The sequence below is a fragment of the Piliocolobus tephrosceles genome, chromosome 6 (genome assembly GCF_002776525.5).
Source record: "Piliocolobus tephrosceles isolate RC106 chromosome 6, ASM277652v3, whole genome shotgun sequence".
Classification (NCBI taxonomy): domain Eukaryota; kingdom Metazoa; phylum Chordata; class Mammalia; order Primates; family Cercopithecidae; genus Piliocolobus; species Piliocolobus tephrosceles.
Window position 1 is genome coordinate 2,236,578 of NC_045439.1, and position 14,790 is coordinate 2,251,367.

The 14,790-nt window shown below is 45.2% G+C and overlaps 1 protein-coding gene across 24 annotated transcripts in view; it reads right to left on the bottom strand.

The window, feature by feature from the left end:
• The window catches only part of KLC1 (kinesin light chain 1), a 72,955-nt gene that overhangs the window by 42,151 nt on the left and 16,014 nt on the right, over positions 1–14,790 (bottom strand). For all 24 annotated transcript variants that reach the window (XM_026447514.2, XM_023205710.2, XM_023205707.3 and 21 more), the window contains exons 2-3: positions 4,426–4,687; positions 1,450–1,680 (exon numbers count right to left, since the gene is read on the bottom strand). In XM_026447514.2, the coding sequence (XP_026303299.1) occupies positions 1,450–1,680; positions 4,426–4,686 (492 nt within the window). In that variant the 5' untranslated portion in view covers position 4,687. The remainder of the gene's footprint in view (positions 1–1,449; positions 1,681–4,425; positions 4,688–14,790) is intronic.

Sequence of the window (14,790 nt, forward strand, 5' to 3'; positions counted from 1 at the left end):
GCACAGAAAAGAGATACTAGTGGAAGGCCTGGTGACATCCAAACCAAGCTTGTGTTTCAGTTAACAGTAAAGTATTGATGTTAATATCTTAGTTCTGACCACTGATCTATGATTATGTAAGATTAGGGGAAATTGGGTTATGGTTCTTCTCAAACTTTCCAACTTTTCGATCAATTTAAAATTATTCCATTGGAAACTTGAGAGAAGGGTAAAATTTTAAAAAATTAAAAATAAGTAAAATAAAATAATTCCAAAATTTAGAAATTTTCTTTAAAAAGAAGTTAACTGAGGCTGGGCATGGTGGCTCACGCCTGTAATCCCAAACACTTTGGGAGGCTGAGGCAGGCGGATCACAAGATCAGGAGATCAAGACCATCCTGGCTAACACAGTGAAACCTTGCCTCTACTAAAAACACAAAAAATTAACCAGGTGTGATAGCACATGCCTGTAGTCCCAGCTACTTGGGAGGCTGAGGCAGGAGAATCGCTTGAACCCAGGAGGCGGAGGTTGCAATAAGCCAAGATCATGCCACTGCACTCCAGCCTGGGCGACAGAGCAAGACTCCACCTCAAAAAAAAAAAAAAAAAGTTAACTGAATCAGAAATAAATGTTGAATGAAAAATAACTGAGACCAGGATAAACATCCAAATATAGCCAACAGAGAAAGAAAAAGGCTGGGCACGGTGGCTCCCACCTAGAATCCCACCACTTTGGGAGGCTGAGGTGGGAAGATCACTTGAAGCCAGGAGTTCAAGACCAGCCTGGCCAAAATGGTGAAACTCTATCTCTACTAAAAAAAAAAAAAAAATACAAAAACTTAGCTGGGCATGGTGTCACACACCTGTAATCCCAGCCACTCCGGAGGCTGAGGCAGGAGAATCGCATGCACCCGGGAGGCGGAGGTTGCAGTGAGTCAAGATTGTGCCACTGCACTCCAGCCTGAGCGACAGAGTGAGACTTTGTCTAAATAAAAGAAAAAAAAGAAAACTAAGATCCTTTCTTCCACTGCAGATATAGGAAGATAAGCCAGCAAGGGAAGCCAAGGGGAGGATGAGAGAGGTGGCAAGAGAGCCAGATGGTGTCTGGGGGACCAGGGTAGTTTCAAAGAGAATGGCAATGCCAAGAACCCACCATAAGAGGCAGAGAGCTTGCCCAGAGTCCAGATCCAGACGGCCGGATTGGACCACTGCTAGACCAGCAGCTGATGGCACGGAAGCCAAGCTACAGAGGGGCGAGGAAGCTCCGGAGCCTAAGCTGGGGCAGACCTCAGGGCAGACCTCGCTGAAGGTAAGGGTGTCTCTCTGGATTGTGGCTTATATTTACAAAACATTTTTGCGTGTTCTGGTCAACGTTCCAATATGAGAAGAATACGGTGAACAGAACTTCTATGACTTGCCCAGGGACTCCATTTTAAACATCAGCACCACATTTGCTACAGAGCCACTCACGGATGGGGAAATGTCGTCATCATATTTTTTTAGCTGATTCATAAACTCCAGATGCTTCTTCTCCTCCTCCAGCTGAGCCACAGACTGCTCGCTCTTCTGCAGTTTCTGCTGCGTGTTGGCCAATTCATCCCGTAGCCACTGATTCTCCTGGCACAGACGACGAACCTGCGCACGTAGTTTCTGCTTCTCGGACTCCACAGCATTCAGGTGATTTGACAAAGCCATCATAACCTGAGCAGACAGAAACGTGTGCAGCACTGTAGCACATTGTCCAGCAAGTGTCCCTCCCACCTGTGCGAACATTCTGTGGCTGGGGCTGTAGCTTACACTCGCAAATGTTTTCTCCAAAGTACAAATAAGTACCATCTGCCATTTATTTCTTTTCCCCTTCAGCCACAGACTACATAACAGGGTACGAAAAAGAAAATCACATGCTCAGAATGCCTACAAAAAAACTATTTATTTTTTTGAAGAGCATGTCAAATGAAGTAGCAATGAAAACACAGCTACCCTTCTGATGAAACTGTATTATTTTACTTTCTATCAAGATGGCCCCAACATAATTTTTATAGACCCTTTCCCATGTGTGAGGCCTTGTGTACACACATGCATGTCTGCACACAGAGTGCAGGTTGGTGAAGGGCTGGAGGTGGAAGTCAGAAAACAGGGCACATACAAATCTTCCTCGATGTTCCAAGGTGAGAGAAGACATCTCCGTAGCTACCACGAAGAGTAAGAATGCACTGGTGCACTCATAAGCTTACGTTTATGTCATAAAATCCAGGGAACACTCCAGGGCTCCGCCTACAGAGTGCTCACTAGTTTCTGGAACAGACCAGCATAAAGCCGTGGCAACTTCCTAGGAGCATAAGAGCAGAAAGATCTAGGAGGAGCTGACTGGCTACAATCTGTTCTCTCTTTAGAACATGTATCTGCCCTTCCCTCTCATACATAATAACCAGGTTATTATCCTCCTAGGTTTAAAACCTGAAACTCCAGAAGGTGGGACTTTTTCTTCCTTCTTTTTGTAAAACTCTTATCTGCGACACCAAAAAAAGCAAGTTTAAATTCATGTCACCTGTTCTCAAGATAACAGAACTTGAGAAATAATAGGCTCACAATATCCAAACAAAGCTACAGTTCTGCAACTCAAGTCTGTAAATGAAGACTCTAAAATCAGGGTGTAGGCATTCACTTCCCCTACGAAAGCAGAAACCACTGGCCAGCAGCCCTTCTTCTGCTCTATTCACTCACTCAACTAGAGAAAGCTAAGAAGTCAAGCTTTAGTATATTTAATTTTACCTAAGATATGCTGGCAGAGCCAGAAGTTATCAGGAGAGAGAATTTAAAAACCTAGATGTTTCCAGTGTTTTCATCTCTATGTCAAGCATGATATTATAGAAACAAAGGTTAGTCAAAGATATGATGCAATCTGCTCCTGGGATTGCAGAGACCATCACCTACTGGCCAGTGTCCATTCTCCTTTCCTTCCTTAGGCTTGAGAATCTGCCACTGCAAGTGGGAAGACAACATTCCCCAGTCTCCCACTCACCCAGGTACAGCCATGAGGTCTGGCCTATGAAATGTAAGCACTGCTGTACACAACATCAAAGCAGCAGCCTTCAAGGAAGGAGGCATGTCCTTCCTTTCCCTTCCCCTATGCTAGAACAGGGCCACATGACTGCCACTGGAGCTCACTCTCAGTCCCCAAGACAGGCTGCCAAGGTGTAGTGTGGCAGATGTTAGCAGCCTGAGTACTCCCGATGACTGTGCAGCTACAGAACCCGTCCAGGATAGTGTACCTCAATACTTGTTTGACAAACGTCTTGTGGTTTAAGCCACTGTTTTTGTTTTTTTGATACTGGCAGCCAAATCGAATCCTAAATAATACACAGCAGTATCCACTATTTTGGCTCTGCTTTTTAAAATTCAGAGAGGCCCTGAGGTCAGGAGTTCAAGACAAGCCTGGCCAACACGGTGAAACCCCGTTTCTACTAAAAAAAACAAAAAATTAGCCAGGAATGGCGGTACGTGCCTATAATCCCAGCTACTTGGGAGGCTGAGGCAGGATAATCACTTGAACCCGGCGGGTGGAGGCTGCAGTGAGCCGAGATTGAGCCATTGCACTCCAGCCTGGGCAACAAGAGCAAACACCGTCTCAAAACAATAAAAAATAAAAATAAAATTCAGAGTCTGGGCATGGTGGCTCATGCCTATAATCCCAGCACTTTGCTGAGGCAGGCAGATCACATGAGGTTGGGAGTTTAAGACCAGCCTAACCAAGATGGAGAAACCCTGTCTCTACTAAAAATACAAATTAGCCAGGTGTGGTGGTGCATAATCCCAGCTACTTGGGAGGCTGAGGCAGGAGAATCACTTGAGCCCGGGAGGCAGAGGTTGCAGTGAGCCGAGATCGCACCATTGCACTCCAGCGTGGGCAGCAAGAGCAAAACTCCATCTCAATCAATCAATCAATCAATAAAATTCTTATGGGCCCAAATCAATAGCAAGTAATTAACATACAGAACACACATGTAAGTGGATCTGGTTTTTTTGTTTTTTTTTTTTCTTTGAGACAAAGTCTCGCTCTGTCACCAGGCTGGAGTGCAGTGGCGCAATTTTGGCTCCCTGCAACCTCTGCCTCCCAGGTTCAAGTGATTCTTCTGCCTCAAGCCTGCCTAGTAGCTGGGATTACACATGCCAGCCACCAGGCCTGGCTAATTTTTGTATTTTTAGTACAGTCAGCAGTTCACCATGTTGGCCAGGCTGGTCTCAAATTCCTGACCTCAAGTGATCCACTTGCCTCGGCCTCCCAAAGCGCTTGATTACAGGCGTGAGCCACCGCACTCGGCCTGGATCTGTTATTTTATAACCATCTTTCCTCTTCTTCAGTGAAACTGCTTATTTCAAACAAAGTCTCCATTTTACCAAACCATCAAAAGTTCTTGATGATATCTGAGTCATTCTCGCTCATACCTGTGCCTCACTCAGGCCGAGCTCCAACATTTCCAGTGACTTCCGGATCATGTTTGATTTCTCCTCCACCAGGTTACTTTCATCATCTTTCTTCAAACACTTCAGGGTCTCCAGCAAACTTTGTAAAATGGAATTGTGCTCATTCTTCAAAGCTTCCAGCCCCTGAATTACTTGCTTTGTTTTAGAAATAATTTCATCCTGCGTAAGCTTCTCCAACTTGTCTTCCTTTATGTACACCATTGTGGACATGTTGTCATACATTCTGGAATGAAAAAAGAAAAAGAAATTAGACCCCTCATTACAGGTTTCATTTCTGTTACATCAAGTAAACATGAAAATTTTTTAATTAACATTTTATAGGAGAATAATAAATATGCACATTAGTAATTTATGATCTTGAAGTACCACATTCTGCACTGTTTCTGTTTTTCCTTTGCAGACACATTTAATTACTTTTCTGGTTGATGTTTCAATTCTTTTTTATGACAGCAACTGAAATTAATGCCAAAGATTAAAAGCAGCAAAACATCTAAATGGCATTTCCAAAACACATAGCCTCAGTGAACAACATTTTTTCTCAAAATGTTTGCAAGCCTTTTTCTCTTCCTAATGAAATGCAGAAAGAACACTACATTCTTGGTAACATGTTTAACTGGACAAAAGCTTGAAAAGGAGTCATGCAGCTGGAAGAAGAAAGAAAACCAGCCACAGAACATGGAACAGGAAGAGCAGCAGGGGAGAAGCAGACCTGGAAGACACAGGGCACCAAGGACAGGAGCAGGATGGTCACCGGGCAGGCTCACAGATGAGGAGGGCACAGTGAAGCACCACCGGGGCCAGGCCCAGGGTGACGTGATGCAGTGTCTGGAATGGGCTTTCAAACACCCAAGTGAGAAAGAAAAGGGGGACGAAAGGGGCATACAAAACAGCATCATTTGTGCTGGTGTGTCTGACAGCCACTGGCACTGAGCAATGGATTCCTCTGCTAGCCTCTCTCCTTTTTACTAAGTCTTAAAACTACATAGTTAAGTTTAAAAAACAGAAAGATAATGAGCAGTGATCTTTTCGGCAGAGTGACAGGGATGGAGGCGAGATTACACGTCAGAGTTATTTCCTTCATAACACTGCCACTGTCTGAAATCTCACATTTCATGAAGTGTCTAATATCACTTTGAATATAAGCTCTTATTTTAAAAAAGGCAGGACAGCCGGGCGTGGTGGCTCATTCCTGTAATCCCAGCACTTTGGGAGGCCAAGGCAGGTGGATCACTTGATGCCAGGAGTTCAAAACCAGCCTGGCCAACATGGCAAAACCCTGTCTCTACTCAAAATACAAAAATTAGCTGGGTGTGGTGGCACGCACCAGTGGTCCCAGCTACTCAGGAGGCTGAGGCATGAGAATCACTTGAGCCCGGAAGGCAGAGGTTGCATGCAGTAAGCCAATATCGCACCACCGCACTCCAGCCTGGGCAACAGAGCAAGAATCTGCCTAAATAAATAAATAAATAAAAATAAACAAAATACAATTAGCTGGGTGTGGTGGTATGTGCATGTATTCCCTGCTACCCAGGAGGGTGAGGCACAAGGATCACTTGAGCCCAGGGGTGTGAGGTGACTGTCAGCTATGATGGTACCACTGCACTCCAGTCTGGATGATGGAGCAAGACCCTGTCTCTTAAAAAAATTCAAAAAAAAAAAAAAAAAAACAGGCTCCACAGCATCTAGGCGCAGCTCCTGCCAGTCCATGTGATGAATGGATGGACTGACAGACACTGGATGAAAGGAAGAAAGGCTGAATCAGCAGACAGACTACATATTCCAGGATTTGGGGGTGAAGCTATGAGTGCTTGAGAATAGGGTCACGTTAGTCTCTGCATCACCAATTTCACACTGCAAAAATCTTTTTTTTTTTTTCATAAATATGAAGACTAAATTCCTTTTAAAATTTGGACGTTGTCCTACAGACTATTCAGAAATCCACCTCCACTCCACTAACAAAGAGCTCAGAAAACAACAAAAGAAAAAACGCCGGCCAGGCACGGTGGCTCATGCCTGTAATCCCAGCACTTTGGGAGGCCGAGGCGGGCAGATCACGAGGTCAAGAGTTCAAGACCAGCCTGGCCAATATGGTGAAACCCCCGTCTCTACTAAAAATACAAAAATTAGCAGGGCCTGGTGATGCTCGCCTGAAGTCCCAGCTACTCAGGAGGCTGAGGCAAGAGAATCACTTGAAACCAGGAGGCAGGGGTTGCAGTGAGCCAAGATTTCACCACTGCACTCCAGCCTGGGCAACAAAGGAAGATTTTGTCCAAAAAAAAAAAAAAGAACAAAGGCCACTCCTCTACCTGACAGTATGTTAACTGCTAGTATTTATTTAACACATGGCTCTCCAGCTTCACTGTAGCAAATCCATGCTATGTGCCAGGCTGGGAATATACTGCTGAATAATACTGCTGTGCTCCATGAGGGACCTTGTCCATACTGTTCCATGATATATCCCCAGCCCGGCACTCAATACACATTCATTAAATGAGTGAAAGAAAACACTTAAGGACCAGTTTTCAACAAACAATATTAAAATGTACTAGGTTAACATGTTGATCTGAACATCTTTGAGGTTCCTATGAGTGAAGGGAAGGGTCTTCAGGAGGAGGAAAATAAAACTTAAGGCCTGTTTTTCCTCCCTGACAGCAAAGCATTTATGTATTATATCCAAATGATGCAACATATATTCTCTTATGCTTCCCAAACTAGCAGATGCAAGTGCTTTTCTAAAACTTACTCTGAGTTAAGTAAGCCCTGGAATGTACAGATTAATACGGGCCTCACCCTCGGGGACATGCGAGCTAGTAGAAGACAGCCTACACAAGCAGATGCACAAAGACCTGAAGGCCCAGGGCGGGGGCTGTGCGGCGGGACACAGTGATGGGGGCAGTGGAGTGGCCAACTGAGAGATGGAGGCCAGACAGAAGAAACCATTCCCAAGGGATGTTATCAAGTAGCACCTCTCAAGGCTAGTAAGGGCACTGCCAGCCCGGGGCAAAAGGGGAGCTGAGGCAGAGGTGTGGCGGCACCCACTGCTGGCGAGCAGCTGCTCATCACTGCAGAGCCAGACCCAGTACCAGGGCTAGAGGAGCAGTGCAGAGTGACAGCACAAGAAACCTGTCCCCCAAGCGACCATGATATAGATGTTAAGTACACACGACACTTCTTCAGAGGGAAACAGACAGTGGCATATATATTCAGACTCGATGCCTCTTGCCATTTCTAGGCTAAGCCATTAAAACCAAAGGCAGCTTATATTAATAAACAGTGACAAGGCAACTGGCTATTTAGGAAAAATAAAGTTAAACTCCTATACTCACTATATACTAACATAAATTTCAGATTAATAATTAAATTTTAAAAAAAAGAAACTAGAAGGAAATACAGGCAAAGGCCTATATGCACATAGGTCAAACTAAAGGGCATTCTATGAATAAAAGTAATGGCAAGCTGGGCACGGTAGCTCATGCCTGTAATCCCAGCACTTTGGGAGGCCAAGGCGGGCAGATCACAAGGTCAGGAGATCGAGACCATCCTGGCTAACACGGTGAAACCTCATCTCTACTAAAAATACTAAAAACTAGCCGGGCGTGGTGGTGGGTGCCAGTAGTCCCAGCTAATTGGGAGGCTAAGGCAGGAGAATGGTGTGAACCCGAGAGGCAGAGCTTGCAGTGAGCCAAGGTCAAGCCACTGCACTCCAGCCTGTGCGACAGAGCAAGACTCCGTCTCCAAAAAAAAAGGCTTCAAGAACAGCCTGGCCACCATGGTGAAACCCCATCTCTACTAAAAATATAAAAAATTAGCCAGGCGTGGTGGCACATACCTGTAATCCCAGCTATTCTGGAGGTTAAGGCAGGAGAATCGCTTGAACCCAGGAGGCGGAGGTTGCGGTGAGCAGAGATCCCACCACTGCGGTCCAGCCTGGGCAACACAGCAAGACTCCATCAAGAAGAGGAGAGGGGAAGAGAAGAGAGGTGAGAGGGGAGAGGGGAGAGGGGAGAGGAGGAAGGCAGACAGAGCGAGAGAGAGAAAAAGAAAGGTATAAAACTGTAAAAGACTGACAAGTCTACTTAAGACATTTTTCAAGTTTGATGCAGAAACAAATAAAATATGTTTTTGAGGGAACACTGTTTTGCAGCTCATCAAGATGAAGAATTCAAAAGTATACAGGCAACCGGGAGCGGTGCTCACGCCTGTAATCCTAGCGCTTTGGGAGGCAAGTGGATCACTTAGGTCACGAGTTCCAGACAAGCCTGGCCAACATGGTGAAACCCCATCTCTATTAAAAATACAAAAAATGAGCCGGGCGTGGTGGCAGGTGCCTGTAATCCCAACTATTCAGGAGGCTGAGGCAGGAGAACTGCTTGAACCCGGTAGGCAGAGGCTGCAGTGAGCTGAGATCATACCACTGCATTCCAGCCTGGGCAACAGAGTGAGACTCTGTCTCAAAAAAAAAAAAAAAAGTATACAGGCTACCAGCTCAAAGGGCTAAGTTACAGGTTATACTGATTTCTGAAAGGTAAACATTACTCAGAATCTAAGTTGACTCAAACATTTTGCCAGCCTATAAATCACATCATCGCTGGACCATCTTCTAACTCTCATGCTGTGTATGCCGGGGGATGATTCAATGGAACAAGGAATCAGCCAAAACAATGCCTGGCACCCCACGGACATGCAACAAAGATGTGTGCAATGAATGAATGAAGCAGCCCTGGAGCTACTGCATCTTCTTCTCACCTACCCTGGGGCGTGATGGAGGCTCAATCTCCCCATAAGTCAAGTGAAATTGATACCCACCTGACCTGGAACATAGTACAGGCTCAAAAATACTCCCTTCCCTCTTTCCCTTTGACTGACACACAAGCTATCTGGCCCCAGGTTATTCTAACTAAGAATTTTATTATGCTTTTATTCCTTTAAAAAAAAAAAAATCCTATTTAAGGTTCCATTATTTACTTTGTGAGACCAAAAGAACTCAATGCAAAATCTCCAGTGTAAAACCTGATAAATCTAACATCTGAATTAAGCTCGTAAAACACAAGAAGCCCTTCTTAGGGTCAAACCTCTTTAAGACTATTGTTCAACAGGCAAAGCTATTACAGCCTACTGAATTTAAAGTCTCAGCATTCAAGTAAACCTAACAAATTCTTTTTTTTTTTTTTTTTTTTTGAGATGGGGTCTCACCATGTTGCCCAGGCTGGTCTCAAACTCTTGTGATCTCAAACTTGTGATCTCAAAACTCCAGTGATCCTCCCACCTAGGCCTCCCAAAGTGCTGGAGGTACGGGTATGAACTATCACACCAGGCCCCTAACAAATTATGTACTGTGTCTACAGACTGTAAGTCACTACCTAACATAATGAAGACCAAAAAAACCCTATGTTATTTTTATTTAATTTTAGAACTTACTTTGTTTCCATTATTTTAGATAGCAACTCAACTTTTGCAATTACATTGTATTGTGGTTTTCGTATGTTTTTCTTTTTCGTTTAGAGATGGGGTCTTGCTATGTTGCCCAGGCTGAACTTGCACCCCTAGACTCAAGCAATCCTCCACCTTCAATCTCCCAAGGAGCTAGAAGTATAAGAACTTGCCACTGTACTCCATTTTTCCTTTTTTTTTTTTTTTTTAAGACAGGATCTTACTCTATCGCCCAGGGTGGAGTGCAATGGCACTATTTTGGCTCACTGCAACTTCCGCATCCTGGACTCAAGCAATCCTCCCACCTCAGCCTCCCAAGTAGCTGGGAACCACACGCATGCACCACCAAGCCCAGTTAACTTTTGTACTTTTAGTAGAGACAACGTTTCGCCATGTTGCCCAGGCTGGTCTCAAACTCCTGAGCTCAGGTGATCTGCCTGCCTCGGCCTCCCAAAGTACTGGGATTACAGGCATGAGCCACACACCCAGCCCACTGTGCCGTTTTGACATGTATTTTTAACATATATGATTCTCCTTTTTTTTCTGAGACAGGGTCTCACTCTGTCACCCAGGCTGAAGTACAGTGGCATGATCTTGGCTCACTGCAACCTCCACCTCCTGGGCTCAAGTGATCCTCCCACCTCAGCCTCCCATGTAGCTTGGACTACAGGTGCGCGCCACCAAGCCTGGCTAATTTTTCTCTTTTTTTCTTTTTCTTTTTTTTTGATAGAGACGGTCTTGCCATGTTGCCCAGTCTGGTCTTCAACTCCTAGGCTCAAGGGACCTGTCCACCTTAGCCTCCCAAAGTGCTGAGATTACAGGCATGAGCCACCATGCCTGGCCACAAGTCTCATGTCCAAAGATTTACTTCAATCATTCTTTCACACTACAACATTGTGAGGACATAAACTGAGAATATTAAGAACCTATCCTGCCAGGCTCCAAGTTGGGAGCTCTGATTAAATATCTGTATCGCAACTTGCCAGGAATAAAAAAAAAAAAAAAAAATTTAAATCCTGTCTGTAGCATTCTGTAACCTAGAAATAAAACAATTTTAACTTTTTTTTTTTTTTTTTTGAGGCGGAGTCTCGCTCTGTCGCCCAGGCTGGAGTGCAGTGGCTGGATCTCAGCTCACTGCAAGCTCCGCCTCCCGGGTTTACGCCATTCTCCTGCCTGAACCTCCCGAGTAGCTGAGACTACAGGCGCCCGCCACCTTGCCCAGCTAGTTTTTTTGTATTTTTAGTAGAGACGGGGTTTCACTGTGTTAGCCAGGATGGTCTCGATCTTCTGACCTCGTAATCCGCCCGTCTTGGCCTCCCAAAGTGCTGGGATTACAGGCTTGAGCCACCGCGCCCGGCCAATTTTAACTCTTTTTAAATGTCATTTGAAAAACAATACAAATAGACATGGTTTATTTGTATCATGCACCACCTATTGGGACAGAAATTAGGAAATGCTATCTTTCTTTTTTTTTTTTTGAGATGGAGTCCTGCTCTGTCACCAGGCTGGAGTGCAGTTGCGCGATCTAAGCTCACTGCAACCTCCACCTCCCAGGTTCAAGTGATTCTCCTGCCTCAGCCTCCCAAGTAGCTAGAACTACAGGCATGCACCACCACGCCCAGCTAATTTTTGTATTTTTAGTAGAGACAGGGTTTCACCATGTTGGCCAGGACGGTCTTGATCTCTTGACCTCATGATCTTGACCTCGCCCACCTTGGCTTCCCAAAGTGTTGGAATTACAGGCATGACCTACCATGCTCGGCTGTGCTATTCTTTCAAAAGGCTTACCTGCCCTTTGGAAACATAAGAAATAATAACAAACAAATTGCTGGGCCAGGCACGGTGGCTCTCCCCGTAATCCCAGCACTCTGGGAGGCCCAGGCAGGCAGATTACCTGAAGTCAGAAGTTCAAGACCAGCCTGGTCAATATGGCAAAACCCCATCTCTAGTAAAAAAAAAAAAAAAAATACAAAAATTAGCAGGGTGTGGTGACACACGCCCGTAGTCCCAGCTACTTAGGAGGCTGAGGCAGGAAAATCACTTGAACCTGGAAAGCAGAGATCCCGCCACTGCACCACTGCACTCCAGCCTGAGCAACAGAGCAAGACTCCGTCTCAAAAAAAAAAAAAAAAAGTTTCTGGATAAAGTAATTAAAAACCCCATGCTCGCCGGGCGCGGTGGCTCAAGCCTGTAATCCCAGCACTTTGGGAGGCCGAGACGGGCGGATCACGAGGTCAGGAGATCGAGACCGTCCTGGCTAACACGGTGAAACCCCGTCTCTACTAAAAAAATACAAAAAAACTAACCGGGCGAGGTGGCGGGCGCCTGTAGTCCCAGCTACTCGGGAGGCTGAGGCAGGAGAATGGCGTAAACCCAGGAGGTGGAGCTTGCAGTGAGCTGAGATCCAGCCACTGCACTCTAGCCTGGGCAACAGAGCGAGACTCCGTCTCCAAAAAAAAAAAAAAAAAAACCCATGCTCAAACTTGAAATAAGGTTTAACAGTTCGGATAGACAAGGTAACTGCAGCATGTTTGTATTATTCAACATCCTACTTGACAGCTAAGGATTTGTACCTGTGTAACTGAAAAGAGATGGCACACATTAATACCTAATATACAGACTACAATCAACTTCCATCACTCAGCTCTGACCAAAAACACCAGACATAAATATTAATTTGTATATTCAGTTGCTTTACCTCTGCTCTAAAGTAATCCAAGCAGAGGTAATATACAAAATAGAAACAGTTCTTATGCTGGACACTGGCTGATGTAATCCCAGAACTTTGGGAGGACGAGGTGGAAGGATCCCTTGAACCCAGGAATTCCAGACCAGCCTAGGTAAGACAGCAAGACCCCATCTCTACAAAAAAAAAAAAAAAAAAGTAAGCATGGTGAAACATGCTTGTAGTCCCAGCTACTTGGGAGGCTGAAGCAGAAAGATTGTTTAAGCCCATGAGTTCAAGACCAGCCTGGGCAACATAGAGGGGTCCCATCTCTTCAAAAAAAAAAAAGAAAGAAAAAAAATTAGCTAGGCATGAAAATGCATGTCTGCAGTTCGCAGGTGCAGTGAGCCATGACTGTGCCACTGCACTTCAGCCTGGGTGACAGAGTAAGACCTTGTCTGAAATATGTATATATACACATATATATGCAACATACATATTTTAATTAAAAAATTAAAAATTAGATGGGCATGGTAGTATGTGCTACGTGGGGAGGCTGAAGTGGGAGGATGGCTTGAGCCCAGGAGTTCAAGGCTGCATGAGCCATGATCATGCCACTGCACTCCAGCCTGGGTGACAGAGCAAGCAAGACTGTCTCAGAAAATAGTTCTTATTACACATTAAAACTGTCCTTTTAATTTGTCCTTTATGACAGGAGTGATATTTTACTCACTCTATACTAATGACCAAAAGAGAAGGCCTTGGGAATTTTAACTAACTCCCTGACAGATACGATGGAAACTAACACACTTAGAACAGAGAATTCATACAACGCAGACAACACAGCCATGTGCAGTATAATGACATTTTGGTCAAGGAGGGACCTCATATGTGACAGTGGTCCCATAAGATTATAACACCAGGCCCGGTGCGGTGGCTCACGCCCATAATCCCAGCACTTTGGGAGGCCGAGATGGGTGGATCACAAGGTCAGGAGATCGAGACCATCCTGGCTAACACAGTGGAACCCCCTCTCTGCTAAAAATACAAAAAAATTAGCTGGGTGTGGTGGCGAGTGCCTGTAGTCCCAGCTACTTGGGAGGCTGAGGCAGGAGAATGGCATGAACCTGTGAGGCGGAGCTTGCAGTGAGCCGAGATCACGCCCCACTGCACTCCAGTCTGGGCGACACAGCCAGACTCCGTCTCAAAAAAAAAAATTATAACACCTATTTTGACTACATCTTTTCTATGTTTAGACATGTTTAGTTGCACAAATGTTTACCAGTGTTACAGTTGCCTACTATAGCTACATGTTGTACAGGTTTTTAGCCTAGGAGCAATGGGCTACACTGCACCGCCTAGGTGTGCAGTAGGCTGTACTTTCTAGGTTTGTGTAAATGTACTCCCTGATACCCCCACAACGAAATCACTTAATGATGCATTCCTCAAAACACATCCCCAACGTTCAGCATAACACACACACGACTGCACTGGGTGGATGCTTTAAAACCGAGAAGTGCAACTGCAATGTCCACTACAAGCACGGCAGGGAACTGCAGAAGAACTGAGCTAGGCAGCACCAGAGGGAACCTGGGAGATGCCCAACTCTCATTCACCACTTGGTTTGTAGACCTGGTAGGGCAGCTAGGTCTTTGCCTCCAAAAAAAAGACAAGCAAATTTTCCTGAGAAATCTGGCCAGCCCCAGGCCAGGCGCAGTGGTTCACGCCCATAATCCCAGCACTTTGGGAGACCGAGGCGGGCGGATCACCTGAGGTCGGGAGTTAGAGACCAGCCTGGCAAACATGGAGAAACCCACTAAAACTCCACTAAAAATACAAAATTAGTCAGGTATGGTGGCACATACCTGTAATCCCAGCTACTTGAGAGGCTGAGGCAGGAGAATCGCTTGAACCCAGGAGGCAGAGGTCGCAGTGAGCCGAGACCACCCCACTGCACTCCGGCCTGGGCAACAAGAGTGAAACTCAAAGAAAAAGAAAGAGAGAGAGAGAGAAAGAGAGAGAGAGAGAGAGAAAGAGAAAGAAAGAAAGAAAGAAAGAAAGAAAGAAAGAAAGAAAGAAAGAAAGAAAGAAAGAAAGAAAGAAAGAAAGAAAGAAAGAAAAGAGAGAGAAAGAAAAAGAAAGAAAAGAAAGAAAGAGAAAGAAAGGAGGGAAGGAGGGAAGGAGGGAAGGAAGGAAGGAAGGAAGGAAGGAAGGAAGGAAGGAAGGAAGGA